This window comes from Aphis gossypii, chromosome 1, assembly GCF_020184175.1.
Source record: "Aphis gossypii isolate Hap1 chromosome 1, ASM2018417v2, whole genome shotgun sequence".
Classification (NCBI taxonomy): Eukaryota; Metazoa; Arthropoda; class Insecta; order Hemiptera; family Aphididae; genus Aphis; species Aphis gossypii.
The window spans coordinates 16,816,205-16,841,508 of NC_065530.1; the positions used below are offsets into that span (position 1 = coordinate 16,816,205).

The 25,304-nt window shown below is 32.6% G+C and overlaps 2 protein-coding genes across 6 annotated transcripts in view; both read right to left on the bottom strand.

Moving 5' to 3' along the window:
* Positions 1-578: 578 nt before the first annotated feature.
* On the bottom strand, positions 579-3,936 carry LOC126549351 (zinc finger protein 692-like). Its single transcript, XM_050198219.1, has 2 exons — positions 3,930-3,936; positions 579-2,344 (listed from the first exon to the last, which is right to left on the bottom strand). The coding sequence occupies exons 1-2, from the start codon at positions 3,934-3,936 to the stop codon at positions 1,881-1,883; spliced, it is 471 nt and encodes a 156-aa protein (XP_050054176.1). The 3' UTR covers positions 579-1,880.
* LOC114123620 (broad-complex core protein isoforms 1/2/3/4/5-like) overlaps positions 2,196-25,304 on the bottom strand; it is a 74,847-nt gene continuing 51,738 nt past the window's right edge. For 3 of the 5 annotated variants that reach the window (XM_050198263.1, XM_050198264.1, XM_050198262.1), the window contains exons 2-7: positions 24,339-24,556; positions 23,831-24,022; positions 23,196-23,354; positions 18,000-18,624; positions 15,728-15,787; positions 10,855-12,168 (exon numbers count right to left, since the gene is read on the bottom strand). In XM_050198263.1, coding sequence (XP_050054220.1) covers positions 11,654-12,168; positions 15,728-15,787; positions 18,000-18,624; positions 23,196-23,354; positions 23,831-24,022; positions 24,339-24,524 — 1,737 coding nt within the window. In that variant the 5' untranslated portion in view covers positions 24,525-24,556 and the 3' untranslated portion in view covers positions 10,855-11,653. Of the gene's footprint in view, positions 2,345-5,462; positions 5,739-10,854; positions 12,169-15,727; positions 15,788-17,999; positions 18,625-23,195; positions 23,355-23,830; positions 24,023-24,338; positions 24,557-24,926; positions 25,162-25,304 lie in introns of those variants that run through there. The other 2 variants (XM_050198266.1, XM_050198265.1) reach the window with 2 other exon arrangements.

Genomic DNA, 25,304 nt, shown 5'->3' on the forward strand with positions numbered 1-25,304 from the left:
AAAAAAAATATTTGCATATCATATTATGTAATATAATAATAATATATATAATATATATATAAAAAAAAAAATAATAATAATAAAAGAAAAACTGATCACATATGGCAGCGGTTATTGTGTGAAATGTACTATTATTTTGAGTTTGTATTTAATATAGTATAATAATAATAATAATAATAATTATTTCAACGGATTAACAATGCAAATATATAATTGATAATATAATATTTAAACAGAATGTGTGTTTTATTATTATTGTTTTTTTACAACTAAATAATGAAATATAATACCCAATGTTTCTGCAGTCAGTCTGTATATATTATATATTATTTGTTAGAGCCTATTATATTATATATATATATTTTATATGTAGTGTGTAACAACGAATATCATCAACTGTAAAAAATAAAAGGAAAAAACGAACGAAAACTATTACGTAGTAATAACAGTAGAAAATGCGTGTGTAAATATATAGAGTAATAATAATGCGAATTAAATTATATATATATATATGTGTCAGGTTCCTATGTAGTAAGTTAAGGCCCTTCGTTATTATAATATATAATATATATATATCGTTTATGTTAATAATATATAACTGATCACATGTATAATGATAATATAATAATAAAATATTTCAAAAGAGACACCTATACGGTTTTTTTGTGTACATCGAATAATAATATAGTCAGTTGTTGTTGGTTGTTCAAGTATATTTATTTTTGTTATTATTATTATTTTTTTGTTGATAGTTTTGCCTCAAAGAAGTATTTTATACCCACCCAACACTAATAGTAAAAAAAAACTTATATCCAAAAAAAAACGAAGACTAGTATACCATCGATATTTGTATAAATAATAATAAACAAACATTCATCAAACTATGTGTGTCGTTGGTGTTTGTATACACGGTGAGGGAAATCGTTTATGTATTATATTTTGTTTTACTGTCGGACTATACGCATGTTCCTCCCTCTTCCCCGCGCACAAGAAAGAAATAACTCATTACGAGAGCACATGAAAATAATGATAATAATAATAATAATAATATTTATTGATTTTATAATGATATGTCCTTATAAGTATAATAATTATATAGATTCATTAAATTTAAAATAATAATAAAAAAAAAAAAAAATTATGTAGATCAATCATATCAGTCAAATTGCAAGTACGCAAAAAGTAAATATATAAGATAACGTTTTTTTGTTTTTTATTTTTCGTTTTACCAAGAATTATTTTACCAATACAATTAATTTATATTAAAAATGCCATTTGGCGGGAAAATGGTGTGGGGGAAAAAACCATGTTTTTCTCCAAGGGTCAGAAAAATTATATACTTACACAAAAAAAAAAAAAAAATAATAGTTTTTAGATAAAACCGAAAAAGTTCAAATCACCCACACGCTCAACGCGGATACTGCTGTTATTATAAATAATACTTATAACTACTACTAATTTATTCTATTTCTCCTAGTACTACCTACTGCGATACCACTACTCTCAGATGACACAAGACCCTGGGTGCACCGGAAACCGGAGCTGCAGTGGACGAACGTCACGCGTGCATTTCCGATGGTTTCCGGCGCGACGGCGGCAGCACCGACACAACAAAAACAGCGACAACAACAACAACAACAACAGAGGTGTTTGATAATAATGCGATAATGATATTATATCATATAATACGTACGTATGTATATTATATAATAATATACACAGTAATATCGTATAAAATATTGTATACTGTACGCACGTCACGTCACATACGTATTATTATATATAGTACTGCACCGGCTGCTCAACACGACGACGACGACGACGACGACAGCTCAATATAAACGATTGACCGGTTTAATAATTATAATATTGTTATTCGCCTATACCGTGTTTGCGGTAGGCGACGGCGGCGGCGGCGGCGGTGAGGGAGACGGAGCAGACGACGACGGCGACGGCGACGGCGATGACGACGACGACCGGTAACCGTTGCAGACGACCAGCGGCGGTGACCGTGACCGTTGTTTCGGCAGCGGAGACTCGGACGACGGCGTTACCACGGCGGTGGCGGACGAGGTTTCTGCGGCAGTGGCGGCGAAGGTTTTCATCAGACGTTTTAGCGCCACTGCCGAGCCCCTGTGCTGCAGGCTCTTGTGCGTGGTCAGGCTGTTCTTGGTCCGGTACCGTCGCCGGCAGAACTCGCACACGTACAGCGTGTCGGACCGATCGTGCTTGTCCTGGAAGTGTCTCTTAAGCGAGTAGTAGCAGCTGAACGTCCGTCGGCAATGCGGACAGTCTTGTGGTTCGTTGATGCCGCCGTTGGCTGGCGGTGGTAGTATCTGATACCCTATCGGAGACGAACAGAAAAAAAAAATTCCGATCGTATAAAATTGATACCCTTAATATTATTATAATAATAACATAAATATTAAGCTGTATATATTATGTGTTTAGAGTGAATAACCAACATCATCATCGGTCGGGGTGGTTTATTAAGTCGAGGGAGACGCCCGATCATTGTTTTCGTTATTTTACTTTTTTTTTTTTTTGTTTTTTGATTAATATCTAAAATGGAGATTAAAAATTAAAATTTTTGTTTTCGCGTTAATTAAAAAAAAAAAAAAAAGTCTCGAAACGGAGATACCCTGTATTTATGTAAATATTTTTTAAGTTGAATTTATTATTAAATTCCATCGTTGAGTATTCAAATAGTTACGCAAGTCTTAAAGTTTAGGCCGGTAGAGACGGAAGTGAGGAGTATTATTATAGTATTATAAAATAATATAAATATAAATATACCAGCAATTAGCGAGTGCGGGCAGTGTGAGAGGACACTCGCGGCGTGTCATCCTGTATAATATCAGTGACGCTTTTGAGGGAGGACGATGGGGGCAAACGTAATCCACGACTACTCTCCCCCCCCCTTCGGGACTTGATTAATTCCTTTTGATATTTAAATTGTATATATTAAAAATATAATTTATAACGATTATTTTATAAACAGTAAATGTTATAAAAGTTTAGAATAAAACGTACGCTTGGACAGTCTTCGGTGAAAGGATAGAAACAATTTTTTTACATATTTTATTGTCTCCTTAAATTCATCCACTCTGATTTATAATATAAACCGCTATTACACTATAAATTATCTACGCATGGAAATCATTTATGCTGAATTGAAATTATTTTAAAGGTCCTAATTGCTTTGGAATTTCGAATAGATTGCTGATTGATTAAATATTATTACGTGGGTTTTTTGTAATCGTTAAATTGTTGACTAATAGATTACGAGTTACAATATTTAACAAGTGATTGCAAGCAAAACCTTACTAAATCGCGAATTAAGCTAAAATAACATGCATTTAGTATACTTTTTGTGCAAAAATTTGTTGAAAAGGTTTTGAATAATTTGAGGGATTTATAGCATATACGTATACACTATACACAATAACTGAAAATTGTCCAATTTTTGAAAAAGTAATGGACAATAAAGCCGTTCAGTAGGTAGTTGATTTATAGTTAATTGAATGTTGTTAAGTGTACATGGCTATAATGCTTGACTCACTATACTATATTTTACCATTTTTACCTATACTAATCATTAGAAATTGTATACTTATATTATATAAAACTATAAAGGTACAAATGATCGAATTAATTTAATTTCTTTGAAACACAACAAATATAATTATTATTTTAGCGCTTAATGAAAAGTTTACAGATCGAAATTTAATCGTCACATTAAAATCGTTTATTGTTCAGTTAATTTAATTTGTATACAATTTTATTACATACGAGTTTATCGGATGCATTAAATTAATACTATTTTTTTCTATAGATCGGAGCCTGTTGACTGCGTAGCTCTTGAACGAATACAATGTCGATCGAGCAATTATTCTTTCACAATAAAGTTAACAATTGGTTCTTTATACTGCACATTCTTTAACAGTGAAGGCTGTGCAATATCACATAATTATGGCGTTGTTTGTTCTAAGGATAAGTATAAGTTGTACATATTTCGTTGTCATAATAATATCATTATTATTAATTTTAATTTATGAGGCACAGTTAAACAATTAAAATATTAAACTCGTGTTAGTTGATAAAAAATGAAACAAAACAAATCGTACAAGCGTCGTCCTCTTAAAACACATAAAATATATTGAGTGTAGATAAAATTTCGTACTTATTCCCGAAAAACTGTGTCTGATATTACCGGAATCGTGATTATATTATTGGTTAATTCGAAAAAATTTAAAATCATTAAAAAATCGACAATCACGTATCGTGGAAGAATTATATATTCCATCCCGGTTCTGACCGAAAAAATGATATACAATGTCAATAATATATTATTTAGTACCTATACACCGAAGTTCCGACAAGAATGATAATATGAGCAAAAATATTAAGTTATAGTTATGTATCTATGCAATTTGAAAATTTAACATCTACACATTTTTATACGTATTCCCTTTATACTATACTCTCGGAAATTGGTTTTGACAATTTGCGTTAAAACGTGGAGCTTTACAGTACAACGAAAACAAATAAACATTTTAGTATAGGTACTAATATATACTTTATGAGCAGTCGACAGAAAAGAATTTGATCTTTTTATCGGCTCTGTCAACCGTACGTAACGCACACGAAACGATTTGTTTATTGCCCACGACATGCATGCAATCGCATGTTATTAAGTTTGTGTTCGCGATAAAAAAAAAAAAACTAAACTGCCGATCTTAATCGTACGTTTCGCTCGGAATTGACCGTTGTCGCACGCAACATAACACCCAATACATATATTATATTCACGAGTACTTTATCGAAAGTGAGTACTCGAAATCGTGAACATTTGGATAACATTATGTATCTATAACTTTTATGTATAATAATATGCCTTTCTTTTATAGTTATCCACATTATATAGTATTTTGAATTTTTACCATTTTCCTTTATCTTTCACTATTTCCTCCAAACTGTTTGTACATAATGCTATTAGATCTTTTCCTACTTTATCCATCAATAATATTCTTAGCCTATCATGTGGTGTTTTTTCTTGAGGTTTTTTATTCAAAAGTTGCACTCAGTTTTTCAGTTAAATTTTATTTGTTTTAAAATGTACAATACTTGATTACCAATTGATGTCGGCCTATCTTAATCCTTTAGCATTAACTTATTCAATGAATGTATGTATAATAACTTAAAATCGTACTTGATAAAGTTTATAAATTTTAAATTACAAAATTATATTATCTCGAAAATTTTAATCGTCTGATGATTAAACGGTGAGAGACTTATTTTTTATCAGTCTTGAAAACAATGATAACGGCCTAAACAAGGATCAACCCCCCATACCCACCACTACCCCTTCCCCCGCCGTAGGAGAGTTGGGGTTTGTGATGTTGAATGCAGGTGGCGATTACCGAAGAGCGCCGGACCCTCAATGTGGATTATTTACTTACCTTTGAATATCGAATACTAGAACTTGACGTCGGAGTGAGTGGTGGGTGGCGGGGGCGCATGATGCGGTGGTGGCGGCAACAGCATCGTGGGCCGCGTCTTATGGTATGTGTAGATATGCGTCATCAGTGAGTTACGCGAACAATACACCCGTTCGCATATGGCACACCGGTACTCTTCCTGTCTGGACGCGTGCTTGTCGGCCACGTGCCTCTTCAGACTCGCTTTCGAGCACAACACTTTGCCGCAGGCAAGACACGGGAACACTTTTTTCATTCCTGCGCACACAAGGAAAAATATATTAACAAAAAAAAATATAAATCCACGTTCTTGGGTATCGTACCATACATCATAAGTCACCTAGTATGTAAATCTATGTGTCAAAATATTTCATTTTTATCATAAAGTATAATAAAGTGGCCACACGATGTTCATCTCATCTCTGTATATCACAACGATATTATACCTAAACCGTCCACCGACTGTCCATAGTTTTTTTTTTTTTTTTTGTCAATAAATGGAGATGATGACGGTTATTCGTCGAGTTTCTCATAAATTCATACACGTATTGTTGAAAGCATGTCTCAAAAGCAGTAGCACAATTTTATATGGGAAGGTGAGGTGCTTGGATGTGCTATATTATAATATACCATATACCTATAAAACAGACTCTCGCGAACTTGAAAGGTTTTAAATTTTTAAATTTACGGGAACCACGAAAATGGTTAATCGTAGATTGTTCGATAACTATACTATGTCCAATTTTTTTATCTCTAATTTTCACTTATAGATTCAATCCAGATTAATAGTAAATATAGATTTGAATAATAGCTATCTATTAAAAAAATTTTTAATTTAATGAATATAGAATTACTTATTAGTTATACAATTATTTTTGTTAATGAAATGCATGTATTTATATTATTATTTTCGATTTTATGTTTTGTTGATATATTTTAGCTATATTTTATCAATTAAAACTTGTGAACTACCATTTCATTTTTAGTACATACTTTTATGTTGCTATACACATTAAGATATAAATCGAGTATCCAATAAATCTTTTATCATTATTTTAGATATCTATGTAAATAATATGCATATCTTCGGTACTTCGGTATATTATAATCTAAATAATTGACCATTTATATCTCTACGAACGTTTTTCAAACCCAAAGCACGGTGGACAAGCTTCAATTATTTAGTATCTATTATTTTCAGTAACGGTTATTCAACGTTACGAGTAACAAAAAAATGTGATACAATTGGTGCTCGTTTAGACCTGAACCACGCAAATATAATATACTCGTTCACACATAGATCTTCATATATTTATAGTTTATACATAGTACTTGCACATAATATTGTAAATGTAAAAAATTTGGACAAAAAGAAGAAAGTTTTTGAGTGAATCACTGTATACGACTGTGTTTTTCTGTTTGTTAATTTCGGAAAAAATCGTTGAAAGTATTAATAAAAGCGCATATTTGTGGTTCAACGATTTTTTTTTTATTCTACAGTTGTTATTTACTCCAAGTTAGGATCACAACGAATTAGCTTTTTTATTTTCGCTAAACGTTTCAGTGAAACGGACGGAATACAGTGCAAAGACGACTGTTTATTTAGTTAACAGACCGACTTCGTCGATTTGATTTTTACGACGGTATTACTACATCAAATGCCGTTGGCGTTGTTGTGTAAGTGTGCGTTAAAAACTAAGCGAAATATACGATTAAAAAGTATGATTAGCCGTTAGAAGGTTATAGGTGCACACACTAATTATAAAAAAAAAAACATATAGATATACCTATCCATACAATTTTCTAGTTTAACAATTACTGGTAGTCGAAATGATAGTTAGGTATCCAAAGACTAAAGTCAAAACCGGTTAAAACTCGTATTCGATAAAATAATATAAAAACCAAAAATAGTAATTGCTTACTATCATTGTTCATTTTTTTTTTTACGAAAAGAAACCTCTTAGTAACTACTACGTTTTCCGACACACAAATACCTACGCAGAACACATGAAATCATAAACCAATGTATTATTATAACATCAAATCGTTTAATACATGAACGGATACAATAGATAATTAGTATGAATGATTGTCTTATCATTATGTACAACTGTGACTATTACGGGGGGAAAGGAGTAAAAAATGTGTTACATTACAAATTTAACGTTAAGAGACGTATGGACTGTTTGAAGAAAAAAATAGAATGGCATACGCATAAATTTGGAGAGCGCATTTTTAGGTTTTCAGTTTTCATATAGTATATTTATTGGGTTTAAGCAGCTCAGCGGGAAGTAAAGAATTCAGACAATTATTAAAAAAAAAAAAATAATCTTGCATATTTAAGCATTATATTTTGCGACTCAAAAAATATTTATAGCATATTTTTCATGTTTTAATATATATTATTAAAAAAAAATAATGAAAATAATTTTAAAAATCATAACTTTTCACTTCTCGAGTAGGATTTTATTTTATATTATAAAAATGATTAAAATCATAAATAACAATAGCTTGTTTAGACGATTATAAATTGGTACCTAATCTTGGTCATTCAGGACTTCTAGGACTAATATACTACACCGATCGGTTGAATAGATTGTCTACTAATAAGATTACTAAACTTTATTGTTTAATATAGATTATTACCTAATATTAAAATAAGACTAACAAAAATTTCTCAAAGCTCCAAGTTGATACAACTGTTCGTGCCCAGGTTAGGTTAGATAATGGTAGGACATAAATTATGTAAGCCGATTTTAATTTTAAATAATAAGTACCGAGTGTTTGAATCAAGTACAAAATATCGTGTTAAAGTTAAACACAAACATACAAGAGCATACATTTCTCCATGTAACGAAAAATTTGTAGAACTGGATGAAACCATGAACGCAAATTAAAGATAGATAAATAACTATATATCATGATGTTTTAGCTTGCGAGCTAAAAGAACAAGAAATAGCTGATCACCAAGGCTTCAATCGATACAACTGTAAAACTGGTTATAGCTCTAAAAAATGTGCTTTCAATGTAGCGGAAATGTTGAGCAGTTCGAAATGTATCAATAAATTATTTATTTTGGGCATCTATTTTATTAATTTTAACTAACCTAACTTTCATCAGATTAAATAGTAAGACAATCAATAAAATAATTAATGTTTTATTTGATTGTTATTATCATTAAACACCAATCTTGGTAAATTATGTCAATAGCCGGTTAAATATGTTCATTTGAGAGTAAAAGGTATTTTTTTACAATATTTACCTGTAATCATGCAGGCGAATAACGCCATAGACCGGCGAATGACGTCATTTATCAATTTTCGCCATCCACCGTAACATATACATATTATACACATGATGTGTTACTAGGAAAAAATTGTTTTTAAAATTCAATAATACATACACCGCGACAGGTTAGGTCCATTAAATACGTACCTTTATATCAATATAAGTAATATAACCGAAACAAACATTTTTGAAATTGTTTCTTTAAATTTCCATAAGTATTATAATTTTTATATTATTTTAATAAAAAAAACTCATATTCAATACTCAAATTAAGTTCTACTTTATTCACCTTCAACACACACTCCTCAGATCCAAACGTAAAACGACTCGGCGCTGGCAGAGTAGTTTTTATTAATCGTCGTCGCGTGAGACTTAGAAACACCAAGAGATCACTACACTATTCTCTATAATAGAATATACACTAGGAATACAAAAAAAAAAAAGTACGCCAAAATATTTGTACTACATCTCGAACTAGATTGACGACTATGCATATGACTTTCCAATTAATTAACACAATGTTCACGAGTGCAGAACAAGTCGACTTCAGACGTGTGCAGTTTGCTGCAGAATATAATGTATAGATTATATGTATCCGCGCACTGTGCAGTATTATTTGTATATACCTACATATTATTATTAAGGTTTTACATTTTTACCCGAGTGGAAACGGAGAAATAAATTTGAAACAGATATCAAACGCGGATGACGCGGTTTTTTTTTTTATTCATTATATACACTCGAGAATCGACTTCGAGGGCAAAGCCACCCCCTTTTCCGATCGGTGTAAAATTAAATTATATTATAACGTTATGCGTGCGCCTACCTCCTGGTATATATATATATATATATGATACGTGTTTACGTTTGCATTATAGGTGTATACTGGTATACCGCGTTTTGCCGATATAATAATATAGTCGACGTGCTTATATATATTGTTAAAAAGAAAACAGCGAACGGCTTTGTTTACGCTCGTTCGGCGATGTTGCGAGGTGAGGGATGATCGTGTGAGGTTAGCGGGGGAAGCGTTGGCGGCTGACAACAAAGTCATCGCCAACTCTACTTCCCGTAATGTACGTTAGATACCTGTGTTTATTTTTAGTTAGGCGCCCTATCGTACAAATCATATATAAACAAACATCGCATACAGTGTAGTGTAATCCAAATTTAATAGGGCATTTTCTTTTTCTTTTACCAAACCTATAAAATAAACACAATATTATACTATTAAATATAATATAATATATACATATATGTATATATGTCATATGAACTTGCGAGCTTTTAATAATGCCCGTATACGCGAAAACAATCGCAGACGACAAAAAATATAATAATAAAAACTTTTGGCGAGTTTTTATATTTTTCATTTCTTCAGAGACTTGTCTACCGCACCATTAAAATAGGATATAATAATAATATATCATCGTGTCACGATCGCGAATCGGCACTAAATAAATCTAGGTTTAGGTAGTCGATACTTAGTTCGATTTTTTTTCAATATCACTTTGTCACTCTCGTCGTAAAGCTACCTCATGAATACCTAATCTGCTAACTCCAATAGACACCGACCCGAACTTACCCGATAAAAAATAATAGTATATCGTTTAAATATCTAACAGAACGGAAAATCAACATAGATCACCATCGTCCACAGCTTGTATGATAACATAATACATTTCCAGCGCGAAAAAAAACATTCGGTACGAGCTAAACTTTCAGTTTCAATTAGTTTAACTACCGTTTCCAAACCTATATTGGATGGAAATTGGATTGACCTATCTTTAAACGCATAATGTTAAACAAATCACGAGTAACCGTCCAGTCCGTCCGTTATAAACAGTCAAAGGCCTACAAACACAACACTACGTAGATATTGAATAAATAATAGGTGTATAGACAGGACAGATATAACGACCAGTTTATCCGCCGCCATTGCTACCGGGAAAGCTAAGTAGATAGGTAACAACATTACATACTTAAGTATGTCAATTATTAAATGTCATTACAACGCCGAAATTATAACTTGGTTTTCTTTTTTTAATTATTATCATTGTTTAATTTACAGTAAATGATACATTCGTATTTTATATAATATATTATATTATACATTCTAAAATAATATAATATAATAATGCGTGCACGTATATTTATAATACATATAATATAATATATATATTATAATACGGTCGTATTATTTTTATTTTTTATTCGTTTCACTAAACCTTGTACGAACACAGTCTAACGTCGTAAAGAAAAAAATATATATACTCAATTTACCTACACAATATTATACAATATTAAATATTATATATACCTAATTGTATACACCACTAATCCTAAGGCGAACCATCGTTCGTTGAATAAAACAATAAAATTAATACAATAATAATAATAATAATAATAATAATAATACCTAAACAAACACGAGAAAAAAATAAACAAATAATAATGATTCCGATATAATTCGTCGATGGGTATTTTATAGTAAAATTTGTTCACAGTCACGTCGGAAAACGAAAAAAAAAAAAAATTTTAATATAAAACACGAAACCTACAAAACTTACAATATCTTAAAATCGAAACGATCTCTACTGTTATAATAATAATATTATATATAAACGTTATAATATAATAACACATAAAATATTCTTATTGCACTTTACAGTCGTCGGCTACACGCGGCGCGTCATCATCATCATCATCATGTATATCGTGAATAATAATTATTATCGTTCATTCTCGTTCGCGTAATTTGTAATACTGTCGTCGTCCCTCTGTTCGGTCGTCGCCGCCGCCGTCCTTTTCCTCTTCCGCCGTCGCGTCGTTCGGACGACGAAAACGACGTCGGAGCCCGTTCAGGCGCTCCGCTGCAGCTTTTGTCAGTTGTTGTTGTTGTTGTTGTTGTTGTTGTTGTTTATGTTGTTGTTGTACCACATGGTCAGCGGCGGTAAGTTTTTCACGGTCGTGGCGGCGGCATCGACAGCGGCGGCGGCGGCGGCGTTAGTGCATCCGGACGCGCCGCCGTTACCATCGGGCGACGCGGACGACGACGTGACCGCCGCCGCGGAAGTAGTCGTCGTCGTCGTCGGGGCGGTCGCGGCCACCGTCGAAGCCGCTACCGCCGCCGCCGCCGCCGCCGCCCCCGCGTTTCCGCCTGCCGATTTGTACGCTTTGGGCTTCCGGTGGTAAATGCTCTTGTGGTTGTTGAGACTGTTGAGCGTGCGGAACACTTTGTTGCACACGTTGCAGACGGCCGAGTGCAGAGGCTGGTTGTGCTGCTGTTCAATGTGCCGCTTCAACGTCAACCTGGTGCTCAGGCGCTTGCCGCATACGAAACAGGACAGCGTCTCCGCGCCCCCGCCGCTGACTCCTCCGCCACCAGCCTCTGACCAGTCTGCAGCACAATAATAACAGCCGGTCACTCCTTTTGTATTTTTTTTTCTCCATTTATATATTATATATTATATTATGTATTTACTATATATGCTATATATATATATATATATATATATATGTAGGTAGGTACACAGCTTAATACAGTATATATACCGGTACGATTCTTTTACCGGAGGAACACTCATTATTTAAAAAAACTTTTATATTTTAAAGTACTTATGTCTCAAAATTCTTTCGGAATAAGAAATCAAAAATGTAAGTTATCATTAAAAAAATTAAAAAACTTAAAAAAAAAAACAGTAAAATATTTATAGTTTTTTTTACAAAAATCTTATTTTGTAATTATTTAAAATTGTGTAAATGAATGTATTTAAAATTTTTTTATAGTTTTTAAAACAATGAGTGTTCTTTGTTAAAGAACCCATGTATGTCTATTTATTATGTATCGCGTCTATTTTAAGGTATTTATATTATATATATATATATGTATCGTGTTACATAAATACATGCATTTATGTATTATAAATATTATATAAGAGATAAATAATGAGAATTATTAAATTATTAAATATTGTTTAGTATTTAGGTATATAGAAAAACGTTAAAAAAATTTATTTTGTAAAAAAAACCAAGTATTTCGTCATTGTATAAATATACATAAAATTTTCTTTCGTTATTAGCTTCGTTTTATTGTTCCGAAAAAGGAAAATAAACAGATTGGTACAATGGTATAGATGGAGAGAAAAAAGAGAGAAACAGTGAGTGATAGAACGAGGGTAGTTTTCTTTTTAACGTATACATAAATATACTTTGGATAAAAAAAAACAACAACAACAAATATAAGTTTAAGTTTTTAACAGATCACAGTAGTAAATATAGTATTATAATAATTATTATTATTACATCAGCTGCTGGTATAAAAATATATATATAAATATATGACGACGGATCATTGGCTAATCTATATATCTGACACACCAAAAAAATTAAATTAAGATACTCGACTGATTATTATTGCCGTTTGTTATGTGTATCGATCTAAAACAGCGTAAATAGGTAACAATATCGTATACATAATATCAAGCGTGACAGCGTGAGCGCTCGGCAATAATATTTAGGTATATAAAAATACATGGTCACGTAGAAATTGTCACCATACATATTGCGCACTCATGTATTTTTCTTAAATAAAACAATTAAAATGTAAATAACAAATCTCGTTTAAAGGCACGTGAGAATCAAGTGATACGCATAGTGTACATAATATTATTAAACAGGTGTCTTCGTTGTCAACGTTTTATCTGAAATATCATCGCAGCAGTATAAAAGACGAAAAATTAACTGAATGCAATAAAAATGAATAATTCATTGTACGCGAGAAGATTCGCCGAACGTTAATCACACAACGGTAAGTTATGTAGACGAGTGGCGAGATTAAGGCGATTTTTGTTTTTTTTTTTTTTTTTGTAAATTTTCGTCGATATTTCAAGAGTCGTTAGGTCAACGATCTTTTTTTTAATACGCGTGTCCCCCGCCAATAACAGTTGTATAGGGAAGTGTGTGTTGTTAGCCGGCAACATATATGAGTTCAAAATAGACAAAAATAAATACCGGAATTGCCACTATATAGTTTGGCTAACAAGTCTACTGTGTATAGTACACACAATATATATATAAATATACTGGTACACTGAGTCGAGCTCACCTTTCCACTTTTTTCTTTTTTTTTTTTTTAATTTCGATCAAAGTGTAAAAATGAATATTATACTTAGACTCACAAACAGGTTTACAATTTTCACATGGCACAACACACGAAGACGTTTTAAAAATTAAACTTTATTTCTCGGCACGAGCACTATTTTGAATGTAACTATACTTGAATAATGTCGCCGCCGTCATCATCGATCGTTATGTATAAAAAGAAATTTTAGAAACTATAATTATAACATTTTAACGAGTAAAACGCACCAATATAATCGCACGTGTGTTTGTTGCAAGTTTCAAAAGAAGAACAACTGTTCACTTATTAAAAACGAATTCATTTCGCCATTATATAATTCAAAAATGATGTATAAATGATCGATGATTATAATTGTAAGAAACTATGTATACGTATTGAAATATGATTGTCAAACTTATCCGATGTCAAATTATTATTGTCACAAAGATATTCGCATGCGAGGCACGGGAAAATTACGCTCAAAGTTAAAAGTTTTTCCCGAGTTGATATTATATAAAATAGGTACATCGATTCATCATAAAACTGTTATGAAGTAGATTTGAGAATTAATATTTTCGTGATGAACGAGTTTACGCATTAAATAGAAATAACTCTGATTTATATAAGAACATTCGTCAAATATCTTTTTTACGTCTGTTCGCTTAAGCTCGTCGTGTTTTAAAGAATAATTGTGTCCTTACGTTAGATTTACAGTGCAGTAACCGCGCATTACTTAAGAGTTGATAAATGTCCTGGAATTTCAGTATCCAAAGTATTATGTAAATATTGTAAGTTTAATTGATATTTTTCGGACGATTATTTGTATTAAAGAGATGTCAGTAAAAAATGGTATCTCGTCAACCCACAATTAACATTTATATTAATTCTTTCCAAATTATATTATAGGTATACAGATGTGTATTACCTATATTATAAAATAATATTATACATACGATTGGAATACGAGTACGTTAAAGATGGTGAGTTTTGATGAGAGTATCGTATAATGTACTATCTAAAGTCCAGTGATAAAAAAACAAATAGTTAGGTACTATTCGTTGAGTTTGTCTAGAAAAGTTATAAAAGCCAATTGGATTGAACTTATATAATATGTGTATATATAAGTGGCAATATAAAGAACATAATATGTACAATGTCACGTTTTAAAACATCTCTGCCTTTATTCTGATGTGCGCGCTTGTAATAATAATAATAAAAATAAAAGTAATAATTGAAGTCTCTTAAAATCGATTCATCGTTCAAATACTTTTTTTCGAACAACAACAATTTGACAATACGTTACAGCCGTTTCGCTTAAAAGAAAAGTCTTTTCATCGTCTTTATCAATAGCATTTATATTATATCATTATTATTGTCACACATATAATATACTGAAGTTTTGTCTGTATCGTGATTTGAAGTAATTAACGAAAATCAGATGAAATATTTTAAAGTAAGATAAATTACATGTTATTGCGGAGTAGTGTATATTTTTTGCGTTACATATAATTGAACGTACGCAGTTGCACAGGGGCGAGAAAATGATGAGAAACAGACAAGCGTTAGACTGAATATAAAAATATACTCTTAACACAAAGTTATCGTTACTCGATAATCGTAACCTACCTATAATACGCGTATACATGCGTATATTATATTCGTAAACACAAGATTCAATCGACCGTGAAACATTGTAGGTATTAAGAATTTTAAAAAGGCCATTTATAAGTCGACGGATGTAGTATACAAAATTATTATTAAAACGAGCCAATGCAGTAAGTATAATAGCGAATCGATAGTAAATGTATATACACATAAATATTATTATTATTCTTACCTTGAGAACTGGAGCCTCCTAGAGCCTCCATCACGTTGGTATGGTTGTGATTGTTGAGACCTGTGATAAACAAAAACGAAACCGGTACATTAATATCACGCAAAATAAATTTAAAACAAAAATGATCTTGCAACGATTAAGGACGACGGCAATTAATTTAAAAATATTATGTATTTTTATTTTGAATTTAGTTGCCTACCTATCAATTATACAATGCTCTAAATTATACAACATGATACCACCGCCTCGTTACACGATCGTCTCGGGTCCGAAGAGAAAAAACTTTGATTTTACGTGGGGGAATAGGTATATTTTGTATTTTATCATAGTAGCGCATGCTTGTATCAATATTACGAGGAGATCGAATGCTTTCAACAAACCGGTGATTTAGGTGATCAACATTTCTAACAATATATTATAATATTATAGGCAAGTATACGTCATATAGTCTGACTTCGGGAAATACTAATTATCGTTGACCGATCAAATATATCGTAGTTTAGTGAAATATTCAAGATTTTCAAAAAAAAGAATTCGATACGTTTCACTTGTATACATCGCACAATATGTAACTACTTAAAAGATCGAAATTGAGCCGATAGTATCAATACACTCAAATTTCTTCTTCGAATCTTGAATATATAGTGCACCAACACATCGTTAAAACGATGAAGGATATAACGATACATTTCGACGAGTAGTGCAGGGTTTTTGGGGCGAAGGGAAGTGATGAGTAACGATTATAATGTTATAATATTATGCATGTATCATGTAAATATCAAATGACTGCCTAGCATCGATAGTCGACAATACCACGTGATGCACAAATAATAATAATTCTTATTGGTGATATAGGTACCTACTTCCTCTCATATCGTGTACTCATATATTATAACGACTTTTGGTGACTTATCCGTCTACGTCTTTTATTCGATACAATAGAAGGTACATTTAGCATAAAACACGTGATAGTTGGTCGCAGCAACGACATATTATATTATTATAATAATAATATGATATTCGCAAGTGTATAATATCTATATAGATTATAAATATAGGTGGGCTTGCGGGTATAGACATATAGTATAGACATAGTGTATATCCATACCCACAATCCGCATATGCGTAATCCGACCAAGTAATAATATACGAATCCGGTTCTAAAAAAAAATAAAAAAAATAAAACGTATTTATGGCCCAATCGTAGGTTATAGACACTTAACCTACCTATACAATATTATATATATACACATATTACTGACGTAGCCGTCCGCACTACATAAGATTGACCACGCCGTGGCCCACACGTATGGAAATATAGGTGTAACTCGTCTAATACGCACACGCGCGCCACTAGAAAAGTTAAATAGGATAAATTTTGTATTCGGCGGCGGCGGCGGCGGCGGTTACCACCTCCTACTAATGTACCTATACTGGTATTAATATATTATAGTATGTGCTACACACATCGCCGTAAGTATACGTCGTCTCATTGTAGACGGGCAAATTTTCACCTACGGAATTTCAGGAAACCGGTCTCAGCGGCAGCTAGTGTGTTCAGTGAGGTATAAAAATAGCACACGGGCGTCTGGCGTCGCGAAATTTCGCACAAAAATTTATGACGATTTAATAATAGAGAGATAGAGGGAGAGAAAAATGTCTGGCAGGCTAAAAACGATAAAATCAAAAAATTTTAAGTCACGTCATTTATGGGAGGTGGGGGAATTTCACAACTATATTTTCTATATAATAACACCTTCATTGGACTGAAAAATTCACTTAAAATAGTCAATATGTTTTTAATCTAATAAATTGAGTTGGTATTTTATATTTTGTATTTTGAATTTTTACATTTTTGCTGAGGACCCACCACCGTTGATTTTAAATTCAAACAATGACCGATTATCAAGAGAAAATTAAAAGTGATAATATACTTATTTTATATTATAAAGAATAAATAATTATCATAAAAAGATTATTTTAAGGTTTATCATATATAATATAGTTGTCGTATGCAAAAATTACAACCATGGGACATGAACTATAAAAGCTTTGATCGAAAAATCATATCGATAATATATCACATAGTTAATTTCCATTGAAAAGTCGAGAAAGTTCTCGTAGATCGCTTAAGTTTATATGGTCGCCTTGGTAATTATTTCAAAACGGTTAACGAACATTTTTGGGCACCGACGATGAATAAAAAACCGAAATCGAGCGACCTAGTCATATACCTACAGTACGTATATCAACAATCGTATGTTGTACTTGCCTGCTAACGAGTCGGCGGCCATGGCGGCGGCCATGCTGAAGTTGAACGAGGCGCCGGCGGCCGCAAAAAACTTGCTGTCCAGGTACGAGTGATGGCTCTGGTACGACGTGTCGTCTGGTTCGGACATGCCGATGGCCGGATGGACGCCCGTGAAGTCGGCTGCTGAGTCGTTGCTGTCGTCCGCGTACGCGCTGTTACTGTTGACGGCGGTCGCGGGCGTGGTATCCATCGGCTCGGTTTTGACTTCGGCGGGCGACCGACGGGATATCATCAGGTTTTGTGCCGTGTCCTGCAGGTGTTGCAGGGCGTTGGCCGGCGGCTGTTGCTGCTGGTGCGTCCGCGAATAGTCCATCGGAGGTTCGTCGTGCTGCTGGTTGTTGTGATGGTGGAGGTGGTGGTTGTGCGATTGGTGTCCGTTAGTGTGACCGTTGCTTCCGACGACGGTTCCACCGCCGCCGTCCGAACGTTCGCCGGCGTCGTCATCGTCGTTGCAGTTGGGCCGACTTCCCGCCGAGCTGGGACTGTGTTGAGATGTCCTCTCGGACAGGTCCATGCCTCCGCCTCCGCCCGAAGACGGATTCGACGAAGTCTTGTTGGAGCGTTTCAACGGTATCGGAGAATTTTCCTGCGACAAATCAATACAAAATCGTTTATTACCTATTTGTATTTCATCATTATTATATTATTGTCTATTATAACAAATAGGCCGAGTCTGAAGAATTACAAAAACCATGTATATAGTATAAACAATTTTAAGCCTGTAGACGTTATATTCTATATCTACTAGTATACACTTAACGTTAGGTAACATTAACATAGGAATAGTCGTGCTGAGGGTTCTCTTTAACTCTGTACGAAGCAGTTTATGTTATATGGAAAACGTTTCAAAATAGCTATAATATAATACATGTAGGTACTACTACCTCTTATCCTTTGTTGATACGTGCATGTGATCGAGGATAATTTTCTTCATATCATATTATTACCCACACAACGTTTTAGTATTATAAATATTATGTCAACCGTACCACATTTTTATTTGTAGATTATGCTTACACGTAATGCAATAATGCGCTTAAAAAACGAATGAAAAAGTACTACATATATTATAATAAACGTGTTATTATACTACAGAGGCTTTACTATTTGTATAGTTCATATTTTTTTTTCCAATGTTAGATTTTTCACGAATAAATAACAGATTTTTAAAATCACACATAACATCAATATTTTATTAATGTATACTTATATACAGTGGACCTATCCTATCTTCATAATGTCAGCATAGAGGGAAGCAGATCCTCTCTGATGTCTATGTCTCCATTGTAATATTATATGTAATATATTTTTGATTTTTGACAATTTTAAAGTTAATGATTCACACGGTCAACCTTTAACTATTTTTTAGGTAATTGGTGACTCTTTTGACTGGTATGTAAGTACTATATTTATTAGGTATACCTAATATTAAAATAATTGTCATCAATAGGTTTTTATCGGAAATGCGATTTACATACGTACTTGGGTCAGTAGCGGATCTACTCCTCTTATTTAAGAGGAGAGCAGGGCGAATTAAAAAAATGTTTTAATGATATTATTTCCATCAGTAATGGTATTATAATATTATATTAATGAGATATTTATTGTATCTATATGTGACATTTTATTGACGGCAAATATGTACTATACCTATAGTTTATCGGTAATTTTAATATTATAACCACTTATTAAATTTTATAAAATAAACAATTATAGAATTATATTACCTAATTGTACGAGTATATAAATATATTAGAATTACGTAAAAAAAACACAGTGTTTTTATTTTTTTTCGCACAATTTTGTTAGCTCTATTTTATGTTTAACTTTTGTGCACGAAGTATGTGCAATAAAGATAAAAAGATATTTAAATATCATACGCGTTTGTTTTTATTTACTATAGCGCCGTTTCCGCATCCGGGAAACTCCGGTAATTTACTTAACCTGCAATGCTGAAACAACACCTCGTGCGTAATTTTCGCAACAAATTTGTACAGTCCGTCAATATTGAAACACGAAATGAAACAGGTCATGTATATACGTATATTTACTATTTAGTAAATGGTTTTAATATATATTAAAATGACGAATTAAAATTCGAAACGAAAATCGAGAGATTTGGCCAGTTTTGCGCATTAGAATGCACAATGGAAATAATGTTTGTATGTACAGCAAACTTTGGGACATTGTCTAACAAATATTTTATTACCGTCTGTCGATCGATCATTCACAGTTTTGGGGGCGTAAAATAAATTAAATAAACAAACACGACGATACGACGTAATAAACGGTAAATTCCGTTTACAGCTTATGTCTTGGTTCCCGTTTTATTCAGTTATAGGTAGACATCACCTAAACGTTCTAAACAACGGGAAATGACGAAAGAAAATAATAATTATGAGAAGTTTGTTTTTGTTTACTAAGATTTCTCCAAAGAGTCGCAATATAACAAAAGAAAACGGCGGGGACTGTAAACTGTTTACACGAACGTTACAGACTTTTGAACGTTTCGCTGGCCGGAAAATATTCTCTCTAGATATTTTTTTTTCCTTTTTACGCGTTTTTTTTCATATTATCCTCCGGCGCGCACCACCGCTTTTGTTAACTGTTTCGTTTAGTTTACGTAAAGATCGTCTCTTTTCATACATCAACACGTGTGTATTTATGATTTTTTTTTTTGCGGAACGCCGTCACGACCGCTACAATAACCCGTAACGTGTTTTATTCGTAATGTTTATTTTATTGCTGGATTTTTTTTCGCGATTTATTATTTGTCTTTAAATGGTTGTACTGTTTTTGTTGTCATACGCAAACGGGCAAACAATTATAAATATAATTACGTTTCTACACTTTTCCTTTTACTGGTCAAAAATCATTTAAAAACATTATAAAGATCATATAACACGAATATTTATTATGATAATATTCCACCCTTGCATATTATTTATGCGTATTCAGCCTGAATAATTCAGGACGCCCAGCCTCTCCAGTAGATCGCGCAGGGTTGACTCTTAAGTATCGTAAGCGATATTGAAAAAATATTTAAATTCGATTACAAAAATCACTGGGGGAGGGTCGATAATGTGCGATTTAATGACTTCTCTTTCCAACTCTTTCCGCACCACATTTATTTTGTCACTGCAGTGACCCGCATCGTAACATATTTTAACATATGTAGTCGTGTTCCAACGACAAACATTTGAAATCGCTAACTGACTGCAGCGAAATTAGTCTCTTATAACTGCGTATTTATAATTTTATTTAAACGCGTAAATAACAAAAACATAGTTCCTTATTCACCACTGGACACGTATATCGTATTATATACTATATTATACCCTAATCGTAAAGAAAAAAATAGAATACAGTGAAACTTCCATTTAATAAAATATGTTTTATAATCATAAACAAATATTTTGTGTATTCTATTAATTCTATTTAAAGATTTTTTTTTTATTAACATTTTCTACAAAAACAGGAAAAACGCTTTACGCTTAATGTTCTATTATGTGCAGAGATATTGATCATTTTTTCATTGAAAATAGGTAACTTTATAGAAAGGGTTTGAGAGACTCGTAGTTCCGTATGTATATTAATATAGTTTAAGAATATTCATTAACATTTGGTCAGTGTAAGAATACTATGTATTATTGTTATTAAAATTATTACTATAATAATATCGTATGATATAAACCGTATTTTTATTTATAATAGGTCATAATCAATTGCATCGGGAACTCATCTATGTACGAATTCATAATCTTGTACCGCAAAATTGTTCGAAGATAATAATATGATTTATATCATAGTTACAATTTACAATCACTGTAAAGAAAAATATCACTGGGATAGGTAAATAAAGCACGTATATCGAATCGCATTTAAACAAAAACACGCGTGTGTATATCGTATACCCATAACATATATATAGCTATCGGTTTGATAGAAAAAATGTCAACGCATCAAAGGAGTATAATTTTAAAACCTTAGAAAATGTTTTATTAAATAAAAACTGTTACTGACTTTAACCGTTTCAGCACGTGGAAGTTTCTATTAATTCGTATTACTATATACATGTATGTGTTTGCGTGTGTTGTGTATTTATTATTGAGTTTAAGTTATATTATAGATGCTAACACTTATATACTGCAGGGTCATGGCCGATGCATTATTTATTCATAACAAACCTACGAGTAAGAAAAAACTCCGAGCGAAAAGATAAACACTTTTTATTGTTTTTTTTTTCAATATATATATTTACACTTGGTAGGTGCGCGGAAAATGCATTTCAACAATAACAATATCGTATAATAAATTCTAGAAATTTAACAAAATATGAAATACTCGCAATACGGCGTATTACGATGATAATGTTTGTTTTATGCACGTCTTATTATAATTGTCTTGGTAGCATCGACAAGAACAATAACAATATTATAATATAACGCTAACACATCCATAACAATTATTATTATGAATGAAAAACTACGTTGCACCGAGCTGCAGGAGACCATATAATGAGTCATCATTGATTTCATTATATTATAGTGGCATGAGAATAATGAAATATTCGTCAAGACGCACTTATTGAATGTTATATATATATATCACTGCGATGTACCGAATTACTAACAACGTGAATACGTTTATGCGCATTTATCATAAGTAAGTTTCGTTTGGAAAGTTGGTCGCGGTCAATATTTTAACGTTTAATGCGAATTTTACTATCGAAGTTTAATACCGGAAAATTACCGTTGTGCTAGAGTTTTTCAATTATTATATACAAGAATTTATAACGATTATTGGTTCTAAGTATAAAACAAATTTATACTCTGTCGTTTTCGTAATTTTTTTTAAAAAAAAAAACCGTGAAAATATTATAGCCAATAATTATTATGTGAATATTTTACAGTAGTCAAATTGTATTGCTCTCATCAATGGAGAGTATTGCAGAAAACAGATGGATAAGTTCAGGAAAGATTTAGGTAGGACGTATATACATATATATAGAGAGAGGGGACAATAAACACCATATGATAGACACCCTTAGCTGTATATATAGTGTTACAGTACAAATAAATAATATACCTAATCGAAATAGTCACTATAATCTTCTATACAATCAAGTGAAAAGCGTGAAAACAGAATTGGACTTACCTTTGACTGCGGTGAGGGTATGGACGATGGCGATTGTTGTGGAATACCTTTCCTCTGTCTGACCTGTGGTGACACTCTATCTTCGGACGCTTGTGCGGCGAATGACTGCAGGAACGAGTTTTCCGCAGGTGGTGTTTCGGAAGACTGCCTCGCAGAATGCTAATAACAAGCGAACGCATGAACATATTAATATTATAAATATATAATATAATATATAATCAATAATATTATACGAGAACAACGATTATCATTAATAATATAATGTTTCATTATAAATTGATATTTATTATCGTTATATTGTAATCGTTAATAATTGATGTAAGTATAGAGATTGAATACGATCCAAAAGCTGGAAACATCAATTTGAGAATGTCGAGAAAAAATGTTTTATACTCGGTAACGGCCTTGTAGATTTAATTGCCGTGACAGTTTACAACGTTAATAATTGTAATCGTATCACAGGTAAACTATAAATTGATTCAAGAACACAAAACTTTTGAATACGTCTCAAGAAATATGTATATAAAAAATTTTAATTCGGATAAATGGATATAGTATCGCTAATATTAGATTTTAATACATAATATCATATTATTCTATATACATATATATAATATACAATTGTTTATACTCACGTCATTGGTGGTAGTGGAATCGGACGGTTGAGTGAGACCGCTTACCCTCAACACTTCAGCGGTCTTCAGGAACGAGCTCAGGTTCCTCTGGTGAACGTTTACTTCCCCATGGTAGATGAACTCAACCAGTGCCTGCAAGTCGTCGAACACGACGTCTTGCAAAACGATCACAGGGTGTTTACATGGCGTACTCTGCGCAAAAAAAAGACAAACAAAAATCATTGACCGCAGTCGTACCATGTATGTTAAGTAAATATTATACTTAAAAGTTATGACACACACAGAAAATTTATCTATTCCGTAACGAGAAATTGACTATTTTTTGTTTTTGTGGTGAAATATAATATACGAAAATTAATTTCATTTTATTCTTTGAACAAACTTATAGATAACCTAACCTATACACATTAAATTTTCACAACCCCCAAAAACTTCATAATGTTTTAAAGAAATACTCCAAAAATATAAATTGGTAATCCCTGGTGTGAATATTATAGTATAGACTCACTTTCAACAGTTCCCGGAAATATGGGCTGCACGCAGACAGCACCACCCGGTGAGCCTTCAGACTCTTGCCGTCGCATGCCAGCGTCACGTCGATGAAGTCCTCATCATCCCTCAGGTTCTCAAACGCTGTGGTGATGCTGTTCTGGTAGTTGTTCCAGCGCAGACAGAAATGTTGCAGGTCGCCCATCACGCGGTGGGCTTCGGTCGACACTGTCCCGCCTGTTTTCAAAACAAACATAAAAAAACGCGAAGACGTTAGATTTGGTTATATTTAGAATACACGTATTCGACTTATTCAAATAATGTATTTATGCATCATAAGTGTACATGGCAATGTATTAACCAAATACGAATTAAGTAATGTATTATACGAATATGATAAATTAAAAGTGTTTTTAAAATATACAAAAATGGCAGGTCCGCCGTATATTATGACGTATAATATGTAGACGTAGAGATTGATGAAAACGTGGGGAAAAAAGAAAAACTGAAAAATCCTAACCAACGTAACAATACGTTTTTAATATAATGATATCAATTTATAAATTATACATTATTATGCATTTAGGTAAACTATATTATAATATACCAGTTTTAGTGATAAAGAAATCGACATGTTCGTCGAAAATCGGCCCTATAAGTCGCAATTATAAATCGCAAGCCGAGTGCATGATTTGATATTGTTATTATTATTCGTTATTCATCGTTTTTCGGTACGGGCGCCAACGGGCAAAACAGAACCGCACCGACGTACTTTCGCGGGACGACAGAGGGAAATATTTTCCCGCGTATTTTCCAACTCGTCGACTCGGAGCGGCGAAATGCGGTGATAACGGTAACGACAACAACAACAACAACAACAACAAAACAACAACAACAACGACGACCGCAATAATAATAATAATAATAAGTCCGTCGACGGCGACGACGACGACGACGTCAGGACGTAAACAACGCGCGCGTGTTT